Source organism: Cricetulus griseus, chromosome 3 (assembly GCF_003668045.3).
Source record: "Cricetulus griseus strain 17A/GY chromosome 3, alternate assembly CriGri-PICRH-1.0, whole genome shotgun sequence".
Taxonomy (NCBI): Eukaryota; Metazoa; Chordata; class Mammalia; order Rodentia; family Cricetidae; genus Cricetulus; species Cricetulus griseus.
The window spans coordinates 116,192,351-116,215,426 of NC_048596.1; the positions used below are offsets into that span (position 1 = coordinate 116,192,351).

The 23,076-nt window shown below is 40.4% G+C and overlaps 1 protein-coding gene across 1 annotated transcript in view; it reads left to right on the forward strand.

Annotated features, from left to right (window-relative positions):
• Cpeb1 (cytoplasmic polyadenylation element binding protein 1) overlaps positions 1–23,076 on the forward strand; it is a 92,743-nt gene that overhangs the window by 55,394 nt on the left and 14,273 nt on the right. The window contains exons 3-4 of the mRNA XM_027408285.2: positions 12,868–13,056; positions 21,342–21,565. Coding sequence (XP_027264086.1) covers positions 12,868–13,056; positions 21,342–21,565 — 413 coding nt within the window. The remainder of the gene's footprint in view (positions 1–12,867; positions 13,057–21,341; positions 21,566–23,076) is intronic.

The following is a 23,076-nucleotide window of genomic DNA, read 5'->3' on the forward strand; positions in this document are numbered from 1 at the left end:
ATAGGCAAAGAAAACCACTTTGAGATAAAAACCACAAAGGTCTTTGAACTTACCACCCACAAGAAGGGCAATGATAATGAGCTAGTTAGGAACTCCAAAGTGTTTCTTCATGTCAAACTTGGAGGCATTGTGGAGAGAATACCCACAATAAATATAGCCCTCTGTTTATACAAGTCTTTTAATAAGGAAGATTTACAAAAGGAAGTGTGAACCAGACTTTGACCCTAGGTTTTATAAGTGTGTCTAAAATTTTATAAGGGCATCTACATGAATTATGACTTGAAGGATGACCCCTGACATAATGGAATTGAGTTTTAGGGATCAATATAATGGCTGTTTGGGTAAGTGGCAACTACAGAAATGTTTGGCTCATATCATCAGGAAGGTAGAATTTATTGACATCAGGGCACAGGGTGGTGAATTGTGGATCAAGAATGAAAAGACCATAGGCTGGAGAGATTGTTTGGTGAAATGCTTGCTGTGCAAGTCTGACAATCTCAGTTCATTCAAATCCAGAGAACCAACATAAAAACCATTCTTAGTATTCTCTACTGGGAGATGGGAGGCAAAGATGCTTGAATCGGCAGAATATACAGGTCAGCTTGCCTGGCATATGTATCAGTGGGCAAGAAAAACCTTCTCAAACGAAGTAGAAGGTGAGAGCCAACACTTGAAGTTGTCCTCATAATTCCATTCATGTGCTGTGGAGTGAACACATGTATATTTTACCCTAGACAACATAATATTTAGTTCACTTTTCTTCAGGCTTTACTAAAATGGGATAAAAATGTAAAATCTGAACATACTAATGTTTATTTTAAGGACTCTTAATAGAAACTGGTTTGAAATAATTTACAGAATTTTTCGAAGATTATTAAAAGCAGTTGATTAAAGTAATCCAGTGATCATATTTTTATAATGGGAAATGCAAAAGAAGCTTAATATGCTTGTTATACCTGATCCCTAATGACAAAGATCAGTGTATAGCTTAATGTTCAAGGCAGTACTTTGACTATTCTAGCTATCATGTATTGTCTGTCTTTTGAACAACTCTTCTACCTGTTTGGCACTCAGATTAGCAATAAAGTCATCTCTAGAGTATGAAATTCTAGGGAGTTCCAATTAACTCACATCAAGCTTTTACATTTGGTGAACAGTGTGAGATAAGGTTAAAACACAATCAGAGCCTGAAGATTGATGTTGATGACAGAGAACCATTAAGAGTATTGTTTAGGAACTTGGCTACCATGGGCAAGAAGTACTAAAGTAAAGATAGGATGAGTTACTGAGGAGGGAGAAAATTTAATTTATCCCTCTGAGACATCTTACATGCCCTGCAAATCAAGTTTAGAGTGGAATTAGTATATAAACCTTCACTACTCAAATCGTGGTTAGCAGAAGCACTAATATCGCCTCAGAGTTATTTATAAATGCAAATATTTGGTCCATCCTTGTGACGTACATCTGTAACCCCAGAAGTTGAACTAAATTGGGAGGATCTTTGTGAGCCCCAGTCCAGGCTTGGTTGGCACAGTTAAACCAAAGAAGTTTTTAGAAATATAGCTCTATTAGCTTATATTTTAAAAAATAATTTTTGTTAGTTCTTTGAGAATTTTTGTGCAGTATATTTTGGTCACCCCTTGACTTCTCCCAGATCCAATCTCCTCCAACCCACCCAATTGCCCACTTTTAAAGCTGTCAAGTTCTATTTATACTACCCATATGCTCTTGTATGTGTGGTCTTTGCTGGAGGGAGTTTGCCCTACTAGGGGCTTTACCCTTAAAGAAAACTAAATCACCATCTCCTAGGCAGCTATCAATTGCCAAAAGCTCCTCTACTAGAGCTGGGACTTCATGTCCAGGTCACCTGTCCGTGATGGAATTTGGTCTGGACTGAGTCTGGGAAGGTCTTGTTCATGCTATCTGAACTGCTGTGAATTCTTAGAGCCAATTGCCCTGCTGTGTCCAGAAAACAGTTACTGTTATCTACTACCTCTGGCTCTAAAAATCTCCCCATTCCTCTTCCACAAGGATCCTTGAGCCTTGGGAGGAAGGGGTGTGATGTAGATGTCTTGTTAAGGGTAGAACATTCTTCAGTTTTTTTTCTCTATACATTGATCAATTGAAGGTATCTATATTAATCACCATATACTGCACAAGTAAACTTTTTGACTGAAGGTTGAGAGATGCAATAATTTATGGGTATAATAACAAGTCATTAGAGTTTAATACTATATCCATTTAGCCGAATGAGTGTAGTAGTTTTCTCCCTTATGGTCTATCACCTGTATAATCACAGGTTCTATGATTATTATATAAAAATATATGGTGTTAGATATGAGCTTCAACTTGTGGAGTGGGACTTCCATTCATTCAGAAAGTGATTGGTTACTTCCATGACATTTGTGATACTGTTGCACTAGCATGTATATCTTGTACCTCACATGATTCACAGCTGGGTAAGAATGGTGATTGCTTTTTAACTCTGATAACATACATAGCACCTTCTAGCACTAAGCTAGCCAGTATAAGGGAATGAGGCTTTCAGGTAAGTACCAGCGTGATTTCTCTCCATTTAATAACTCAAGCAGTGTTTCACTGTTGAGTTCTGAAGGGTAATCAAGAGCATTAACAATAGCCTGTATATAATATTTGAGGGTTTATAGGACCTCACTGGCCAACAACTCCAAAAGAGATGACCCATTCATGGCACTGGATTTTTATTATTCTATGGTATATAATAGGGGCATTGGCTTGCAAGAATTTTAAGAATAACCATAAATCATTGTTACAATGGTTTCAATTGGCTGTGAAATCATTTGTTTGAAAAAACATTTGGGAGCAAATGACTCTGCCCTATCTTTATTACTCTGAGAACTGAACTTTTTGAATGGAGTAGAGATTAGGAAGAAAGCTCAAGTGTGGTTGCTGTACTGTCTAAAAAGAACAAGAGAGCACAGATTTTTGTTATTTCTTGTTGTGATATTTGTAATGAAAAATAACAATGATCCATTTAACATCCTGCTACTCAAACACATTAGCTGTAGTTTCCACATTGCTGTTCCAGCACTGTTCATCAACATACAGAATTCTTAAAATTATGGTGTAGATGTCATTCAGTAATCTGGGTACAGTGTTTGTTTCTAGCATGGCTCCTCTTTCATTTGTTTTAGTATCCATATCCCTCCCTCTCTTTCTCTTTTAATTGTGAAAACAGAGAACCTTTATGACATTCAGCCTTAATGATATCAAAAAGGATGGCCTCTAAGGCATTAAGGCACTATTCTCTTGAGGAGCCTAAGCAATTTAATGTTGAGTTTCTTTTAGTGAAGGAACTATGAGAGAGAGACAGGTTCTTACTGCTAAGGCTGGAAAAGATCAGAGTTGTGACTCTTAACACTAGGAGCCTTGAAACCAGTCTGGTTTACACCTGTGTAAGAATGTTTTAATTTAGCAAAGTCAAGTTGCTATGACTTAAGCATCGGAGGCTTATTAATTTTTATTATAAAAAATAGAAATTGGGGTTGGAGAGAGAACTCAGTAGTTTAACACTGGCTATTCTTCCAGAGGATGCAAATTTAATTCCCAGCACCCACATAGCAGCTTCTATAACTCCAGTACCAGGGGATCTGGTACATTCATTTGGTTTCTGCAGGCATGGCAAGCATGTGAGACACAGGCATGCATGTATGCAAAATATCCATAAACTTAATAAAGGTGAGAAAACTTTTAAAAGACTAGAAGTTGGGCTGCTGAGATAGCAAGTAAAAATGCTTGCTTCCAAATGCTGATCTGAGTTTGATTCCTAGGACCCACATGGTGGAACAAGAGAATCAACCCCCAAATCCTGTCCTCTGATCGCCTGCATGCATGCTTCCTTATCACAAATAAATAAAGGTGATTTTTTTAAAAGTTTATTTGGCTTACAGTTCTGAAGAGGGGAAATGTGGGGTTGGTACCAACATCTGGTATCAGTACCTGATGTAGATCTTCTTACTGTACTGTAGTATAACATCTGTTGACATCTTCTACCTCAATATAGAATTCAGGGGTTATTTTTTTGGTTTTTCGAGACAGGTTTTCTCTGTGTAGTCCTGGCTGTCCTGGAATTCCCTCTGTAGAAACCATGCTGGCCTGACAGAGATCTGACTGTCTTTGACTCCCCAGTGCTGGGATTAAAGGCATGCAAGACCAGGCCTGGCTGGAATTACATTTCTAAAATGAATTTTGAGGGACACATTGAAAGCATAGCCAACTTTGAGTTTATTTCCTGAGTTTGCTCAGTTGTTCAGGAATTTGGGAGGAAAACTATAGAAAGCTAACATTCTTTTACAAGTGTAGGTGTGTAAGAAAGTACACATCATAGGAAATGGCTGAGAGGTCAGAAGATGTGTCTGATCCCCTGGGACTGTGATTACATACGGTATGGTGAGCCACTTTGTGAGAGCTTTGGACTGAGTCCAGGTCCTCTACATGAGTAGTAAATGCTCTTAACCACCTTACCAGCCAATGGAAAGGATGACATTTTTAAAGGGAAAGAATTTTTAAAATTTGAGCTGACTTAAGCTTAATTGGAAGCTTTGTATAGGTATAAAACACACCTACTGGGAGAAGTTTTATATATAAAGAAAATTCTAGAGAAAGCATTTGAGATATAGTTCAAACCATGACTAGAGTAAGAATCACTGTACTAGATAATTTTTTAGTTTGCACAAAACATCCGAAAGGATAGTTGCTCTTACCACTTTACAGATAAATATTCTGAAAGAGTATTGTGATAAGGTCACATGGTGGTAGACCTGATGAGCAGGCAAGATCTGTCAGTCTGCCAAAGCTGCTTGATTTCTGGGTATGACCTCCATTTTTTTTTCTTTTCAAAACAGTGTTTCTCTGTGTATCCCTGACTGTCCTATAACTTGTTCTATAGACCAGGTTGGCCTCAAACTGGGGGATCTTCCTGCCTCAGAAGTACCAGGATTAAGGTGGTGCACCACCATACCAGGTCTGGCCTTCATTTTTTTAATCTAGTGAAAGAATTCTATGGTGCATTTAGGGTTTCTATTGCTGTGAAGAGACACCATGACCACAGCAACTCTTGTAATGGAAAACATTTAATTGGGGTGGCTTATAGCTCACAGGTTAAGTCCATTATCATCATGGCAGGACATGGCAGCATGCAGGCAGACATGGTGCTGGAGGAGAAGCTGAGAGTCCTATGTCTTGATCCTCAGGCAACAGGAAGTGAACTTAAGGTCACATTGAGTGTAGCTTGATCAAAGGAGACCTCCAAGCCCATCTCACAGTGACACACTTTTTTCAATAAGGCCACACCTACTCCAACTAAGCCATACCTCTAATAGTGCCACTTCCTATGACTGGGAAAAGATATTCACCAACCCCACATCTGACAGAGGGCTGATCTCCAAAATATACAAAGAACTCAAGAAGTTAGTCTCCAAAACACCAAAAAATCCAATTGAAAAGTGGGGTACAGAACTAAATAGACAATTCCCAAAAGAGGAATCTAAAGTGGCTGAAAGACACGTCAGAAAGTGTTCAACATCCTTAGCCATCAGGGAAATGCAAATCAAAACTACTTTGAGATACCATCTTACTCCTGTCAGAATTGCCAAAATCAAAAACACCAATGACAGTTTATGCTGGAGAGGATATGGAGAAAGGAGAACATTCCTCCACTGCTGGTGGGAGTGCCAACTTATACAGCCACTTTGGAAATGAGTATGGCGTCTCCTCAAGAAAATGGCAATCAGTCTACCACAAGATCCAGCAATTCCACTCTTAGGCATATACCCAAAAGAAGCACATTCATACAACAGGGACATCTGTTCAGCGATGTTCATAGCAGCATTATTTGTAATAGCCAGAACCTGGAAGCAGCCTAGATGCCCCTCAAACGAAGAATGGATAGAGAAAATGTGGTACATTCACACAATGGAGTACTACTCGGCGGGAAAAAAAAACAATGAAATCTTGAAATTTGCAGGAAAATGGATGGAACTAGAAGAAACCATTCTGAGCAAGGTAACCCAATAACAAAAAGACAAACATGATATGTACTCACTCATATGTAGATTTTAGACATAGAGTAAAGGATTAGCAGCCTACAATCCACACTGCCAGAGAAACTAGGAAACAAGGAGGACCCTAAGAGATACACACATGGTCCCCTAGAGATGGGGAAAGGGCCAAGAATCCCTGAGCAAATTGAAAGCCCGGGAAGAGGGAGGAGGGAGCTACGAGAATGAGAAGGGAAGAAGAGGAAGGATGCAGAGGTCATGAGGGAGCAGAAAGGTTGAGTCAGGGGAAGAATAGAAGAAAGGATATGTGATAGGTAGGGTTTTAGTTGGGGGTGGTAGTAGGGGAGGACAGGAGGGAGAAGGGAACTGGGATTGTCATGTAAAACAATCTTGTTTCTAATTCAAATAAAAAATCTGAAAAAAAAAAGAGTTCATAGTACATCCTTAGTTTTGGTTACCCCTTCCCATATCTTTGTAACCTCTGTACTCCCGTTTTACCAGTGGGTTCATCTTGCCTGGCAGATTAATATTACAGCATTCAGGGTTCATGGATGGGTAAAGACTATGAATGACTCTTCTCCCCTGGTGGCTTGCAAAGCAACATTAAGTACTATGAAGGCTAGCCAGTGAGAAGTTTTCAGGCCAGTTCCAGCTTGACTTCTGTATGTACTGTTGCAAACAACATGTGTTGAATCTTCAGCAAGAGAGTATTATTATTTAGTTATGGTGGGACAATCAAAAGCAGTGGCAATAACCTGTATTGTTTGGGGGACCTGCTAGACCAGTACTAGTAAGAAAGTGTTAACATTGGCACCAAGATTTTCATTTAATAACTCCTCTTCTAGTAGAAGTATAGTCTACCCATATGTTCCAACTCCTTTTCTTATTAAATATTTAACGTAGCTTACAAAGTAGTGGGTTCCAAAGACTGGAGAGATGACTCATGGATTAAGAACACTGACTGCTCTTCCAGATGACTTGATTTCAAATCCCAGTGTATTGGAAAAACCACAAACCTAAGTCCAGTTCCAAAGGCTCCCATGCTCTCTTCTGGCCTCCTGTGGTACTAGGTATAACACATGCATATAAAACACCTATACACATAAAATAAAAAGTCTTAAAGAACTGTGGCGGTTTGAATAAGAATGACCTCCATAGGCTCATAATTTGAGTACTTTGTCTTCAGGAAGTAGAACAGTTTGAAAGGATAAGAAAGATTAGGAAGGAACTGGAGAGATGACTCAGAGGTTAAGAGCTAAGTCTTCTAGAGGTCCTGAGTTTAATACCCAGAAACCACATGGTGGCTCACAACCATCTATAATAGGATCTGGTCCCCTTTTCTGGCATACAGATATAACCATGCAGATAGAGCATTCATACATTAATTAAATTAAATTTTAAAAAATTAGGAGGTATGGCCTTGTTGGTTTCAAAGGCCCAAGCCAGACCCAGTGTCTCTTTCTCTGCCTGTGGGTCAGGATTATTAGATGCTGGCCTCAACTACTTCTCAAGCACATTCCTGCTTGTGCTGCACGCTTTCTGCCATGATGATAATGGACTAACTAAGCCTGTAAGCAAGTCCCCAATTTGGTGTTTCTTTATAGCAAGAACAATGTCTAAGATAAAAATTATCTTATGAAATAATAGGTTTCTAGGAGTTTATTGTACATCCTTAACTTTACCCCAACCCCCTCCATCCCGATGTTCCATCCATATCCTCACTTAAAACTTACAAGGATTTCTCCTCCTACTTTCATATCACATGTGTTCTGTTGTCATATCTTTACTACTTCTGGCCCATTTCCCTCCCCTCTCATAAGCTCTTTCTAGTGACTATAGACACTCCAAATAAACATTCAAATCTAAAAATTTGAAGCTAGATTCCATACTTGAGAGAGAAGATGCATCATTTGTCTTTCTTTACTTGGGTTACCTCATTTAATGTATTTTTTACCTGCATCTATTTTGCTGAAAATTTCATACTTAGGTTTTCATTTCTAGCTGAATTAAATTCATCATATATGTACCATATTTTCACTTTCCATCAGTTGACGGACATCTAGGCTGATTCCATTTCATAACTATTGTGAATAGAGCCCCAATGAACATAGCTGTACATTATTCTTTGTAGGAAGATAGGGAATCCTTTGATTATATGCCTAACATGGTTCTGGTTGTAGTCTTTTGAGATACTCCACGCTGGTGTTTTTGGTGCATAAGTGCTCCCCTTTCCTCACATCCTCACCAGCATCTGTTGTTTGATTTCTTGATGATAGTAGTCATTCTGGCTGGAGTTAGATAGAATTTCAAAGTAGTTTTGTGTTTCCCTGATAGCTAATGATGATGAACATTTAAAAAAAAACTTATTAGATGGTGGACATGGTGGTACACACCTTGAACCCTAGTACTTTGAGGCAGAAACAGGTTAATCTTTGTGAGTTGAACTTGGTCTGCAAGCAAGTTCCAGGCCAGCTAGGGCTACATAGTGAGACCCTGTCTCAAAAATCAAACAAAAGCAAACCAAAATAATATAAAACACAAAAAAATGTTACTAGCCTTTTTTATTTCTTCTTTGGGATCTCTGTTCAGTTCTGTGGCCCACTTTTTTTTTTTTTGATTGGGTTGTTTTCTTGATTTTTTTTGTCTTGAGTTCTTTGTGTGTTCTAAATACTTAATCTTCTATCAGATACATAACTGGCATTCTCTAGGCTGACTATTTGAGAGTTTCCTTTGATTAATAAAAGCTGTCACATTTCATTAAGTCTTTTTTGTTTTGTTTTGTTTTTCGAGACAGGGTTTCTCTGTGTAGCTTTGGAGCCTATCCTGGCACTTGCTCTGGAGACCAGGCTAGCTTTGAACTCACAGAGATCTGCCTGCCTCTGCCTCCCAAGTGCTGGGATTAAAGGCGTGCGCCACCAACGCCCAGCCCTCATTAAGTCTTAATTATTGATTGACCTTACTTCTTGAGCAATCACAGTCCTATCCTGAAAACCCTTTTTCCTCTTGCAGCTTTTGATCTTAAGTTGAAGTCCTTGATCCATTTGGAGTTGATTTTCTGCAGGGTGAGAGGTTGGGATTTAATTTTGTTCTTATACATGTATATATCGTTTTCCCAGCACCATTTGTTGAAGATACTGTCTTTTTTACAGTGTGTATTTTCGGCATCTTCATCAAAAATCAGGAGGCTAAAGTTGTGTGGACTTGTATCCAGGTCCTCTGTTTTTGTTGATCAGTGTGTCTTTTTATTACTGTGGCTCTGTAGTATGATGACATCAGGTGTGGTGATATCTTTAACTACTATTTTTTACTCAGGGTTGCTTTGCCCCTCCAGGATCTCTTGTGATTCCACATGAATTTAAAGATTGCTCTATTTCCATGAAAAATGCCACTGGAATTTTTATTGGAATTGTAGTCAATCTATAGGTTTGTTTTAGTAAGTGAGCTGTTTTCACAGTATTGATTATATTTTTCTAGTTTATGAGCATGGGATATGTTTTCATCTTCTGATTCTTCCTCAATTTATTTTTTCAGTGTTTTATAGTTTTTTGGGTTTTTTTGTGTATGTGTGTGTGTTATGCCTTTCATATCCTTGATTAGGTTTATAACAAGTTTTTTGTTGTTTGTTATTGTTTGCTTTTCAAGATAGGGTTTCTCTATGGAGCTTGGAACTCCCTTTGTAGACCAGACTGGCCTTGAGCTTACAGAGATTTACTTTTGCTTCCAAATGCTAGTATTAAAGGTGTCTACCAACATGCTTAGCTAACAAGCTATTTTTTAAAAGGTTATTGTGAATTAGATTGTTTCTCTTTGCCTTCCGAGTTTGTCATTGGTATCTAGGAAGGCTAATGATTTTGTGTGTTAATTTTGTATATTGCCACTTTACTATAACTATCTGTCAGTTCTAAGAGTTATCTGGTAGAGTCTTTAGGATCTCATATATAACCTTAACATCTACAAATAGTGTTGCTTTGACCTCTTTCTTCCCTATTTTGTTCCCTTTATTTCCTTGTCTTACTGCTATAGCTAAGACTGCTAGCACCCTTATTGAATAAGAACAGAGCTGGTGAATATCCTTTTCTTGTTTCTGATTCAGTGGAAATGTGTGGGTTTCCCCCCATTTAACATAATGTTGGCTATAGGCTTGTCATATCTTGCCTTTATTGTGCTAGGCTATGTTCTTTCTACTCTTGAGTTTTCTTTCTCTGTTTTTCTTTTTCTAGTTTTTTGAGGCAGGGTTTCTCTGTGTAGCCTTGGCTATCCTGGAACTCGCTCTGTAGATGAGGCTGACCTCAAACTCAGAGATCTGCCTGCCTCTGCCTTCCCTAGTGCTGGGATCAAAGGTATGTGCTACCACCGCTCATCTTACTGAGTTTCTTTAGGACTGTTAACACGAAGGGATGTTGGATATTGTCAAATGCCTTTTCTTCATCCATTGCAATGACTAGGTGATTTTTGTCCTTGAGTCCACTTATGGTCATTTATAACATTCAGTGATTTACCCATGTTGGAATAGCTACAGAATAAATCCAGTCTGATGTTTTCTTGAAGTCAGTTTGTACCTTTATCATATATGTGTGTGTTCATTCATGCATGTGCATATCAGGGCACGCATGTGGAGACCAGAGGCAACTGCACGAGTCAGTTCTTTTTATACCTCTTGGCTTTTGAAAATTGAACTTAAGTCATTAGGTTTGGCAGGTGCTTTTATCCATTAAACCATCACTGACCCAGGTGTGTATAGCTTAAAAGGAATTTTTTCTATTTTTGTGATTAAAACATGAGTTAATTTAAAAGTATAGCCTTAGCTTGGGGAAAGGGTGGGCATGGGAAACAGGAGGGTGGTTAGCATTTGGGGTGGGGACAGCTCTAGTATGGGTCCATTCTTGCTCAGCCTGTACAGTAATAAGAATACAGCTTTGACGCACAGAGACAGGGAGCAAGCAGGGTATCTACAGCCAGACAGGAATAATGTAGATAGTGACACAGCAGCACAGCTTTAAAAAAAAAAATCCTCAAAAGGGAGGAGTCCCGCCGAGTAGTGGTGGCACACGCCTTTAATCCCAGCACTCGGAAAGCAGAGGCAGGCAGATCTCAGTGAGTTCGGGGCCAGCCTGGTCTACAAGAGCTAGTTCCAGGACAGCCTCCAAAGCCACAGAGAAACCTTGTCTCAAAAAAAAAAAAAAAAAGGAGGGGAGTCCCTCCCACAAAGAGACATTTCCCCCTCCAGAGTCTTTGCCTGGGTACACTCAGAGTATGCTGCAGAAGGCATTCCCTGGGTTAACAGCACTAACCCTGCTCACTGTCTTAACTGGCTCAGACTCTGCCAGGATCAGTCCCAGGTTGAGATGTTTTCTATTACCTGCTTGCTTTTCCTTGCAACAAGGGAGAGAATAGGCAAATGGAGTGCTGCCAGCCAGTCTGGTAGAGGCGGAAGCAGCTTTGGCCCTTATGAGAAAGGAGACATTGGGAAAAGATTGATGTGGGATGAGACATTGGGAAAGAAGAAATGACAGAAGCTAAAAAAGTTGAATTTTATTACTGTAGCTGGTAGAGGTGGGGAGTCATTGAAATAGTCTTCATCCTGGGCAGCACCTCTGAAGAAAGCACAGAAGTTAAAGGTGTCAGTGGTTGTTCATAGCTTGCCAGCCATCACCCTGAGGGATCCTGACAAGACAAATACAACCAGATGATGTGAGCTCCTGAGTATTGACTACTGGTTGTTTCTCTTATTGTAGTTTGTTAGATACTACTTTGGGAGTGTTTCCTGTCTGTTCCTTTAGTTGCAAAAGGGAAGAGCTGGGCCCTTGTGTCCACTTCTGGCTAATATCTATCCTATTGGTATATAAGGGAGCCTGGGTAAAATGGATTATCCAGACCTCCCTGTGATATGTGAGTTGTGGGCCAGGCCCTATGAGCTGTACCTAAAACTGCCTGATAACCCCCACCCTCCAAGATGTCCCCCTTTTCTATGATAAGTTGCTCCAGATAATCCCAGAACACCAGGTATTGTTCCCAAGAGTCTAAATATACAGTGTTTTTCTGATGGTTATCCCATTCCTCAGTGGTAAACACTGCTGTGTCAAGGTGCTGCTCAGAGGCCGCTTGAAGCACATAGATCCTATGTATTATTTGTTTTTGCTAACAGGATTGGGAAGCTTCACATTGGGCTGCAAAGCTAGGGCTTGAGCCACCAGCTGGTGAGAGTCCAGGACTAGAGCAGTTGGGGATTTGAGGTGGAGAACAGAAGGAGAGGGAGTGGCAGGAGGGCAGAGCAGTACAAGGGAGCAGTCCACATTGCTTTGCCTGTAGCTTTCCTGTCAGCAGAGCAGACTTCAGTTGTGCCTGAGGGCTACCTGGCCACCATTGGCAAGACTGAAGGGGAGGGTGCTGCCTCACAACCCTGACTTAAGCATTCTGCACCGGACTATTCCAAGTAGCTCCGTGCTATCTTTTCCTTGGAGGCAAGTCTCCTCCCAGTCGTCCCCTCGTGCTCCTCCCCCTGTTCTGTGAGAGATGATGCGGTTCTCTATCGCTAGGCTCTGCCGGCTGATGTCACTGGCAGCGGGAAGCATCAGCAGCCTGATCACATGCTACCTAGTCTGTAATGCAGATGGGATAGGGGTGTGTGTGGGGAGGGGGCTGTATGGCAACTATTCTTGTTTGAACGCCCCCAAAAGTACCGAGGCAGCGGCTGCAGCATCCAGACAGCTTGGATGACTTGCCCCTGAACCTGGGGAAACTATTATTGGTGGTATTTATTGTTGACAGTATTGAGAGAAACAACCCTTAACTCTAGGGGTTTGTTTTGCTGTTCACCTTTCCAAAGCAGACTTCCAGGACTCTGAAGAAACAGTTACAAGCAGGATGCTTTTCCCCACCTCTGCGCAAGAATCTCCCCGTGGCCTCCCAGATGCAAATGGCTTGTGCCTTGGCCTGCAATCACTCAGTCTGACTGGCTGGGACCGACCCTGGAGCACTCAGGACTCAGACTCCTCAGCCCAGAGCAGCACACAGTCGGGTGAGTGCAAGAGAATAAGGCGACTTGGCTGGGGGAGGGGGATGAGTGGGGTAATGAGCTAAGATACCAAAGCAACAGTTGTTCTATTCCCCTTTGCATCACTCCCCCTATATACAGGCAACACAGAGCTGTTTTGCAATCGATGGTAGCTGTGAATGTTGCAAGACAGATAGATGGCTGCTGGTAAAGGCAGATATGGCTTTTCTAACTTGCCCCGGCAAATTCCCTGGAGTTTTTAGTCTACACCTGAGGTGTCCCTGACAAGGGTCCCCAGGGTTACAACCTTTGGCAGATATGATCCATCTAAGCCCCTGGTGCTCAGGCCTGTCTTGGAGATGATGAAGCAAAACACTTTTAGGTGGGGGAGGGGACTTAAGGGACTGATGACTGGATAACCAGATTCTGTTCAGTGGTTTTAAAACTAGAAAGCTATATGTGAAGGTTGAGTAGCCCTGAGTCATAGCAAAGAAGATTAACTGAGCAATTTTATTTGAATTAACACTAGGATTGCATTAACATTAGGTTAAGAGCATCAATCCTGATGGGGATGGCTGGGAGAGGAGGTAACTCCCAGATAGAGAAAGGAAGAGGTGGTTCTCTCCTCTCCTCCCACCCTGTCTTTTCTGTTGAGGGTAAGTAATGGATGAGGGGCCACTCCCCTTTAGGGTCCCCTGTCTTCTTGGTGTAGGATTAATGGGAACAAACAAATTACAGGAAGTTCTTGACACACCTTTAAACTGTTTCTTCTCTGATCTTCCCATTACATGTTTATTCCCTTCTTACAGTATTTGGGAATAAACAGTATTGGCCAAATGAAAACCTTATGATTGTCCAGGAAAAATTGTGAACTTAAATGCTACAGTATTACTCAAAATCAATATATTTTAAGTTGTGTAATAATACAAAAGTATTAGCAGATTCTGTAAGAAAAGGGAAAATGGGGGACTGAGGTACCTGTAGCCATCTGCTATTGCTGCTGACAGTGGAGTACACTAAGCCTGCTATCCTTTCAGATAACCCTCCTCAGTCTAGGACCAGCAATCCTGGCAGCAAGGTACTATGTTGATTTCTCTGGCCACCACCCTATTTGGTACAGGAGTTTGTTTTGTTTTGTTTTTTAAAAATGCTTTTCAGAGTCTGGGGCTCTTAATGTCTCTTAGGCATTTTAATGCCCATTTATTTTGGTAAAATGCATTGGAGAAGATTTTTTTAATTGGCTTGTTGGTAGGATCTCTTGAAGGTAAAGTTATCTTGAGCACTACCTGCCTTTTATCTAACTACAGCTTTTTTGGAAAGGTTGGTAACTATCCTGTTCCCCAGGCCAGGAAATGTGTTTCTATTCGATGTCCTTGGCTTTGGAGACCACAGTACGTTCTTTTATCTGTTCTTTGAAACAAGCCTTGCCCTTTCTTTACTCCCACAGGATCTGAGCAAAAGAAGAGCTAACACAGGAGATGAGCACCTGTGTGTGGTCATCAGTGTCTGATTTGTGCTGGCATCAGATTGGGATGTGGCCCTTCTTTAGCTCTTGTTTCTCTTAGTACAAAGTTAGCTTCTAAATATAACTTTAGACTCATAGAAATTTAGATGTGTCCATCTTGAGGTTAAGAAAGGCTGCTCAAACGCTAGAGTCAGGTGATTGTCTGGAATGACCTGGGCAATGTAGCAGAACCTTGACTCATGAAAGAAAGAAAAGTTCAGTCTAGGCATAATCCTGTCAGCTTTCCTACTCTCTAAAAAACCTGTCCTTACAGCTATTGGTCAAAAAGGGGCATGTTTTTCTTCACTTTACATCTCAAGCACTTTAGTGATAAATACTACATGATTTTGTACATCAGGGAAGGAATGCAGTCTGAACTTCCGAGTTTGTAAAGACCTGAGGCTGGCCCCAGTGCAATGATCTAGCTGTGAAGACAGAATTAACATGTGGGTATCTCTTTCTTTCTGGGGGAAAAGACACACCCATCCCTCATCTCCATGCTGTGTTTGCCTTTAGGAGCTGTGGTGGTTGCCTTCTCTATTTCCTAAGCTCTGTGCCTTCGTGGAAAGCCCATATGAGGGTGCCATCTCCTAGAGTAGGATGAAGCCCTCCCACCAGCCAGCTGCAGTGCCAGATCGTGCACCCTTGCCAGTAATGCAGGAACACTCAGCCCACATTCCAGTGCCCACACTGCTTTCCCATCTGAAAACCAACTCACTCAGTTTCTTGAGGAAGGGAGGAGATAGTTCAATAGCTGCAGAAAATCTGAGTTATGCTTGCAAGCAGCCTGATGGCCTATTGTCTCTGTGTAGAACCTGGGTGCAAACTTATTGCTTAGACTCTGGTCGGTGATATTTTCTGTAGTAAGTTGTAGCCTCACAACTTAGTCTTTACCACTTTTAAGTATTTGACAGTGCATTGGGTGAGGTTGGAAAGTAGGGCTCTTGATGGAAAATCTTGACTATAAATCACTCAGACATTACACACCAGCTATATGCCAGGAACGGCTTTGGGCACTGTGAAGGTGTATCACTGAATAGGATAAAATTGTCATTAAAAATGTCTGGCCACCAAGCCTGACAACTAGGGCCTAATCCCTTGGACCCACATGTTAGAAGAAGAGAGCCAACTCCCAAAAGTTGTTTTCTGACCTACACACATGTGTATACACGGTACACACAGAGGAAATAAATGGAACTTGAAATCTTTAAAACAGAAAATTACCATGACTATCAAAGGAAAAGTCCTTTAATAGAATATCATGGCTGTGGAAGCTTCCTCAGTATCCTGGGATAGGGAATGGAGTGACAAATAGCTTTGTCACCTTATATTGATTTGTGTGTGTGTGTGTGTGTGTGTGTGTGTGTGTGTGTGTGTGTGTGTGTGTGTGCTGAGCACATCACATGATTTGTTATGCTTGCACAGATGATGAAAATGGCTCACAGAGGTTGCAAAAATACCCAAAGTGACATACCTATTGTCAGGTTCAGCATCCCAAACCTGTAGTCATTTGTTTTAAAATTCACGTTCTTCCTGTTAAACCCTTCTTGTGACCAGAACCTTAGTGTGTTAGACAAGAAGACTTAAGGTAACCTCATGTAGTGCAGGGACTGTGTAACCAGAGGTGATATGCTCCCTTGATAGAATCTCTTAAGGTGAGGGCACTCAGCAGACAGTTCCCACTTGCTTTCCACCTTTGGTCTCAGTTCATCAGCTTAAGCACCCACTGGATTTGTCTTTCTGCCTTTTCCCTTATGACTCTTCTGTGTGCTGCATTACTCAGCAGGAGAGTAAGGTGACTTTTTGAATCCATCTAAGGGACCTGGAAAAAGAGGCTCTTAATGACCACTTTGTACAGAAGCCCAGTGGGCAAGTGATATGTTCAGCTTAAGGATGACAGAGGATTGTCCTGTCTATTCTCAATCATTTTTAGACATCTCATTATTTACCTGTTCATTCTCTTTGCTTTCTGTCCTGTTGACCAGTTGAATGGAAACATCCCTTGTGTTGTGTCATTTGCAGACCTCCCCATTGATCCAGAGTAGATCAGCCTGGGATGACACAAATGTCTTTAGCATTTTCCCAGCCTTTTTCAAACTGTGTTTTTGAGGCAGCATTCAAAATAAGGTTAGGCTTCTATGTGGAATATGGACTTCTTGGACCCAAATCTGCTTCAACTCTCTACAAGCAGCCTCAGACTAAGGGCACATATATAGGAAAGAAGACTTTCAATACACAGCTATGTCTTAGGCTAGAAATAATGGTTCCTAGTCTAGATTATCTCTGTAATTACTCTTACTAGATAAAAAACAGTTGATGATGGTGGGCCTAATCCCACTAGAGAGAGCAGTGAGCTCGAGCTGAGAGGCGTGTCTTGCAATACAGGCATCCAGTGACAGTCCCTGCTGCTGTTCCAGTGCTGCCTTCAGATTTGGGTACCTCTAGACTCTTGGAGATAGAGGAGGCTTCAGAAAATTCCAACAGTGACTCAGCTGAAAATCCAGGGACTTGGCATAGAGAGAGAGAGAAGGGTGAAAGCAGAGAAAGTTAAAAATCAGTCTAAAAATATTACTGCTGATTTAGTCTCTTGTCCTCTGAAATGGCATTAATGAGTTGGAACCTTCTGCCAGGATGGTCTGTAAAGGGATGGTCAGGTCACTTGAGGGCATCTGACTTTGGGTCACAGTTTCCAGAAACTTGTCTCATTCTGTGGCTTGAAAGAGATCTCAAATCAGCTTAATTCAGATTTTCCCCTATTGTTGACATCCATCCCATCCCTTTTGCTTTGTCAGCTGTGCATTTTCTCTGTATGTATTTGTATATACACATTCTTTGTGAACCATTAAAAATAAATGCGTTTACCTAGATTTGTCTATAACAAAATAGTAATGAACTTTGGGCAGTTTAAAACAGATGTATTCACTTATTAAACTTACTGTTTTCATATTCTAAATTTGTCCTTTGCCTAGTGTTTCAGTAATTTCTTTGTGTGTGTGTGACCTTATCCTTTAATGACTGAGCCATCTCTTCAGCCCCAGAAATGTTCGTAGCAACTGTCTTGCCTTTAAAAAAAAAAAAAAAAAAACATGTATCTGCCTGAAGTAGTAGGCCTTAGCTTCCTTTGTGTCTTTTCAATGTGAGCCTTTTTACAACATGCAGCTAGTTCTGTCCATCACTTTCCTAAATTTGTTATATTCCATGTCATCCTTTTTATTGTTGGTGGTACTATGTTTCTCTGCCTCTCTTATTCTCCTACTCCCACACAGTATTTTTAGAAATTGGACTCTTTGTGAAATGTCCTGTAACAGTCACTTTGACTTCCTACGTCCTTCAGTGTTAGTCTTCAATTATGCTGTAAGAGTTTTATTTATAGGCGTTAATTTTTAAATTAAGGTAAATAATTTTATATGAAGCATGTTTATGTGTAGTAAGGGGAATAATTAGAAACTTAAGGAGCAAACCTAGGTTTTTTTTTTTTTTTAGACAGGAGTTTTCAAAGCTTTAATGTATATATACAAACCTTACAGGAATCTTGTTAAAATGCAGGTTCTGGTTCAGATCTCAAGTGGTGTTTAAGGTATTTTAACGAATTCTTATAATGGCCATAGCTAAGTTTTGAGACTTCTCTTTTAGGTACCCTGCACTTCTGGTAGGTGAGATTGATTGCTCATGTGTGGCTGATGATCTTAAATGATTTTGAACAAAAATGAGATGTGTCAAGGACATGAAAATAAGGAGACATGAGTCTCCTGGCAGTGCTTTATAATGTAGTTGGTGAATGATGCACTTCAGAAGATGGAGCTTGGTGTCTGAAACAACCAGACTTTGCTACTGCACACACATCAATAACCTCAAAACTAGTTTTTTGCTAAGATTGGCTAACACTTTTTAGAATTTAGGGAAAGATTCATATCTATCCAGAGTACTTCTGACATTTGTTTGATGTTCAGTACATGGAAAAGTTGCTATTAGTAGGAACTTTACTAAACCTGGTCCTGACCATCTTTTGAGAAAGTGGAGTTCACTAGTATGGGTTGTTATGCCATTGTTTTATTTAGATAGGCCATAGTGGAGGGATTTCTCTGTTGTTATTGTTGTTTTGAGACAGAGTCTCACTATGTATCTTTGACTGGCTTAGAGCATGCAGAACAGGCTGTCCTGGAACTCAGAGAGATCTTCCTGCCTGGCCTTCCAAGTACAGGGTTTAAAGGAGTATGTCACCATGCCAGGCCCCATAGATTTCTATAGATACAATTCCTGTCATTGATATATTAATTTGCAAGAGCCCCAAGATGATAACAGTTTGAATGTTAGCTGAAGTAGATAGAATTTGTGGCTGGTGAAACACGTATCAATACAAGTGAGTATCAACTGGAGTGAAGGAGTAAAGTCACCTGTAGTGGCTACCATGTTGGGTTTTGGCTCTTTCCGATCCATGTAAGAAACAAAAACAAAAGCACTTTTGGATAAAGACATAGTTCCCATAGCCCATTCTTGTCCTTCTTGGTGTCCCTAGATAGAACCCTATTAGTCCAGTCAGTCTCCCTCAGACATTTTTAAATTATTTTTATTTTTATGTTCACTGGTGTTTTAATTGCATGCATGTCTGTGTGAAGGTGTCGGATTTCCTGGAACTAGAGTTACAGACAGTTGTGAGCTGCCATTTGGGTGTTGGGAATTGAACCCAGGTCATCTGGAGAATAATCAGTGCTCTTAACTGCTGAGACATCTCTCCAGACTGGTGTCCTGAAATTGATCCTTGGAATCCATTTAAAGGTGGAAGGAGAGAACCAACTCCACAAAGTTGCTCTTAGACATCATGGCATGTATACCCACACATACATCATACACACACATACACTACCACTTGTCACATCATGGTATGTATTTACACACACATCACACACACGGTACACTACCAATAATAGTAACAACTAGTATTAAAAGACTGCTTCTTCCTGGTATTGGTTAAGATGTGAAGGGACTTAACTTGTCACTGCTGATGGGAATGACATTTTTAAATGTAAGCATTTTTACCACTACAGAATAATAATTGGTTAAATACAGCTACAATATTGACTGCATTTTGGAAATAAAAAGTTAAGAATGCATACAATTACTATGTCTTTATCTGGGAGAAAAACAAAGGTCATATTCCCGAGGATAACGGACTGGCCCAATCTCATGATAATAGCTGTTTTGAATGTATGTGTTCTGTCACAAATGGGAGTTGTTTGTCTAGTAACCCCAAGTGATGCCTTGACTTTAATTCCAGATTGGAGAGGTTTATTCCTGCCACTTGGAGGCCTGGAAAGAAACCAGCTCTGGATGGCCTGTTTTTAGAGCTGAAGTGGGGGGCAGTTATACTCACTGTTTATTGAACATTTTTTTATTCAATAATAAAAAATCTTAAGAGATGGATGGTGAGGTAGTTGGAATGAGATACCTCCATGAGATACCTCCATGAGATACCTCCATAAGTCTCGGGTATTTGAATTGGTTTTGAATACCCTAATTGCTTGGGAGGATTAGGATGTGTGACCTTGCTGGAGGAAGTATGTCACTGGGGGGTGGGGGTGGGGCTTTGAGGTTTCTGAAAACTTCTCCATTTAGCTCTCTACCTATTGCTTGTGATTTGAGGTCTCAGTTGCTGCTTGCTACCTCTGCTCTGTCATTGTGGACTCACTAAAACATGTTTTCCTTATTCTTCAGATGAATAAAATGTCAAAGCTTCTGTCTTAACATGGATGAGTCCCAACTTCATAGTGAAGCCCTTTTATTCTTTGTCCTTGTGGATAAAGGATGTACTTCTCTCAGATCACTCATTGCTTTTTCCTTCCTTTCTCTTCTCCCCCTTCCTCCCCTCCTCTCTTGCTCGCTCTCTCTCTCTTTTTGGGGGGGGGCGGGACGACAGTATCCCAGGCTGTCCTGGAGCTCACAGGTGTCCTGTCCCACATCAGGCTTTTATTCTTTTTGATGTTAGGTATTTGTTTATTGTGTGTTGGGAATTTTTGCTGAGCACTTTTCATCTGCTGTCTGATTATTGAACCCGGCGAGCAGTGTTGTGAAATAGTTGGTATTTCACCCAAGATGCCAGTGAGAAGAAAGAAGCCTCCAGGTGAGCTTCTCATAGTTACAACTGTCTGAAGGAAGTTTCAGACCAGGGTTTCCATACCAGGTTTGTTTCCTCAGATAGTGGACTTTATGAAATCATTCTGCTTCTATCCTAAATATTTGAAATTTGGGGCTACATAGACAATTTGTACCAGTTAGAAGTTTTCAGAAGAGAACCTCTCAGATGAGACATGCTTATGCTATAGTAGTCTGTGGTATGTTACATGCAATTCTGCATTTTAGCAAAATATCACTGGACAAAGTGAGAATCTAATACACTGCTAGCCAGTAAAGGAATATGGTTTTGACTTCTTAATTGTACTGCAGGTATATCCAGACATTAACTGCAGCTATAATCAGGGTCCCCAGTAGCGAAATCTCAGATGATAGCACTGCTCCTTAAACCTGGTGGCAGAGAGAGAACAGTTTTGCTGCTACTTGAGTCGCAGGAGCTCTGGTGTTCAGTCATCCTGTAACTTCTAATGAGGACTGGGTGGCCAGGTCTCCCAAACGCTCAGTTATTTGTACATTGTGTTCAGTGTTTCTGAAATGCTCTCAGCAGTTGATCCTGCCTTGGGTGACTATGGGAGAAAAGAAAAGGGCTCTTGTCCAGAAAGAAAATTAAGAGGTCATGAGCATTCCTTTTCTTTTCTTCTTTTTTTTCTCTCCTCTCTTTTTTTTGTCATCCTAGTATTAAGCATGCTCCAAAATCCACTGGGAAATGTCCTAGGAAAAACCCCCTTGAGCTTCCTGTCTCTGGATCCCCTTGGGTCTGATTTGGACAAGTTCCCAGCACCCTCAGTTAGAGGATCTCGCCTGGACACCCGGCCCATCCTGGACTCCCGTTCTAGCAGCCCCTCTGACTCAGACACGAGTGGCTTCAGCTCTGGATCAGATCATCTCTCAGATTTGATTGTATGTAACATGCTCAGGAATGGGGGGTGTGGAGGTGGAGTTGACTGTGTGTGTCCTAGGGGAAAGATGCTGCAGTATCTGTCTTAGAGCTTGAAACAGGGTACCCATCTACCAGGATGCAGGCAAGCAAGGAGATCATCAGGTACCTTCTTTATAGCCATTCATCCTTAGCAAACTCAAAGGCACTTTGAATTTCTGTGAGCAATACTTTTTATTTTAGGACTTGTACCAAGAGCTGTTACAGAACAGTTGATTTCAAAGTAAACATGAGCATCTTGACAGTGTTCTGTTTCTTGAAGTACATGGATGTTTCCTTTTTAGCCTTTAAACAATATTAGTTATATACCTCTGTGTATAATATCCCAAAGTTTATAAGTGGTATTTTAATAAATGACCTTTATAATTAATAATTAACACTGAAATTTTAATCAAGATTTGACTCCAGCTCCTGTGCTTTTGCACTGACCCATGCCAACTCAGTCTGAAACTATCAAGTTTATATTTTCCATGTTCTTTACCTACAGCCATGTGTGACATGAGCAATCTCCATGCTAATTAGTAAGGAAATGCATTAGAGTGGGTGAGGAGGATGGTATAAATGGTATATATAGAATAGCATAGACAGTATAGTTAGAGGGTAGAAGTAAAATACATGTGAATCTTCAAGGGGAAAAGAGGCAATGAGACAATTTTCTGAAATAAGATTCAGTTTAAGGGTCCTATCTCAACCTTGCTTTTCTGTTACTAAATGCCCTAAGCTAAATGTTTAATGAATAGGAAGGCTTGTTTCTCTTCTTCTTATCTCCATGCTTTCCCATGCATGGCTTTTAGAACCCACCCTAACTTCTTTTCCCATCTGTCCTGTGAAATACGGGATTACTATTGCCATTAACCGTTCATTCAATCTGTCCAGATTAGTTTCTAGAAAAACAACTACAGTCAGGTCCTTTACTTCCCTGGACTTGAGGTTACACCCTTTAAAAGATGGGTTTACATGAGGTGCTTGTTCTGTTTCATTACTGAGCTAGAACGCATCTTGGTATTTTCCTCATGATTGGCAAAAACAACTTTCTCAGATACCCATCTAAGAATTAGTATGGAAAGAGACAAAGCTAACACAAAAGAGGAAATGAAACAGTTTTTATATTTACAGAAAATATGCTATCAACAAATTTTAATATATACTTTTGACACTTAGAATTTCAAGATTTGATACAAATATATAGTATAACATGTTCAAATACATTTCTAATAGAGCACAGAGCCATCAGAGAAAAAGTTGTTTAGCCACAGGGAGATAGACCAGTAGGATATAGTTGGTCTCCTGAATAAAATGTGATAAATTCATTAAAATTGTTATGAGAACTCTGGCAAGAAAATACTGTCTATATGGAGAGACAAAATTTATTTTAACTATAAATAATCTATAAGTAATATTAAAAATGAATAGGAAAACAGATAAGAGAAAATATATCAAATCACAAATGTTAGATACTTTACATATTTTGTTG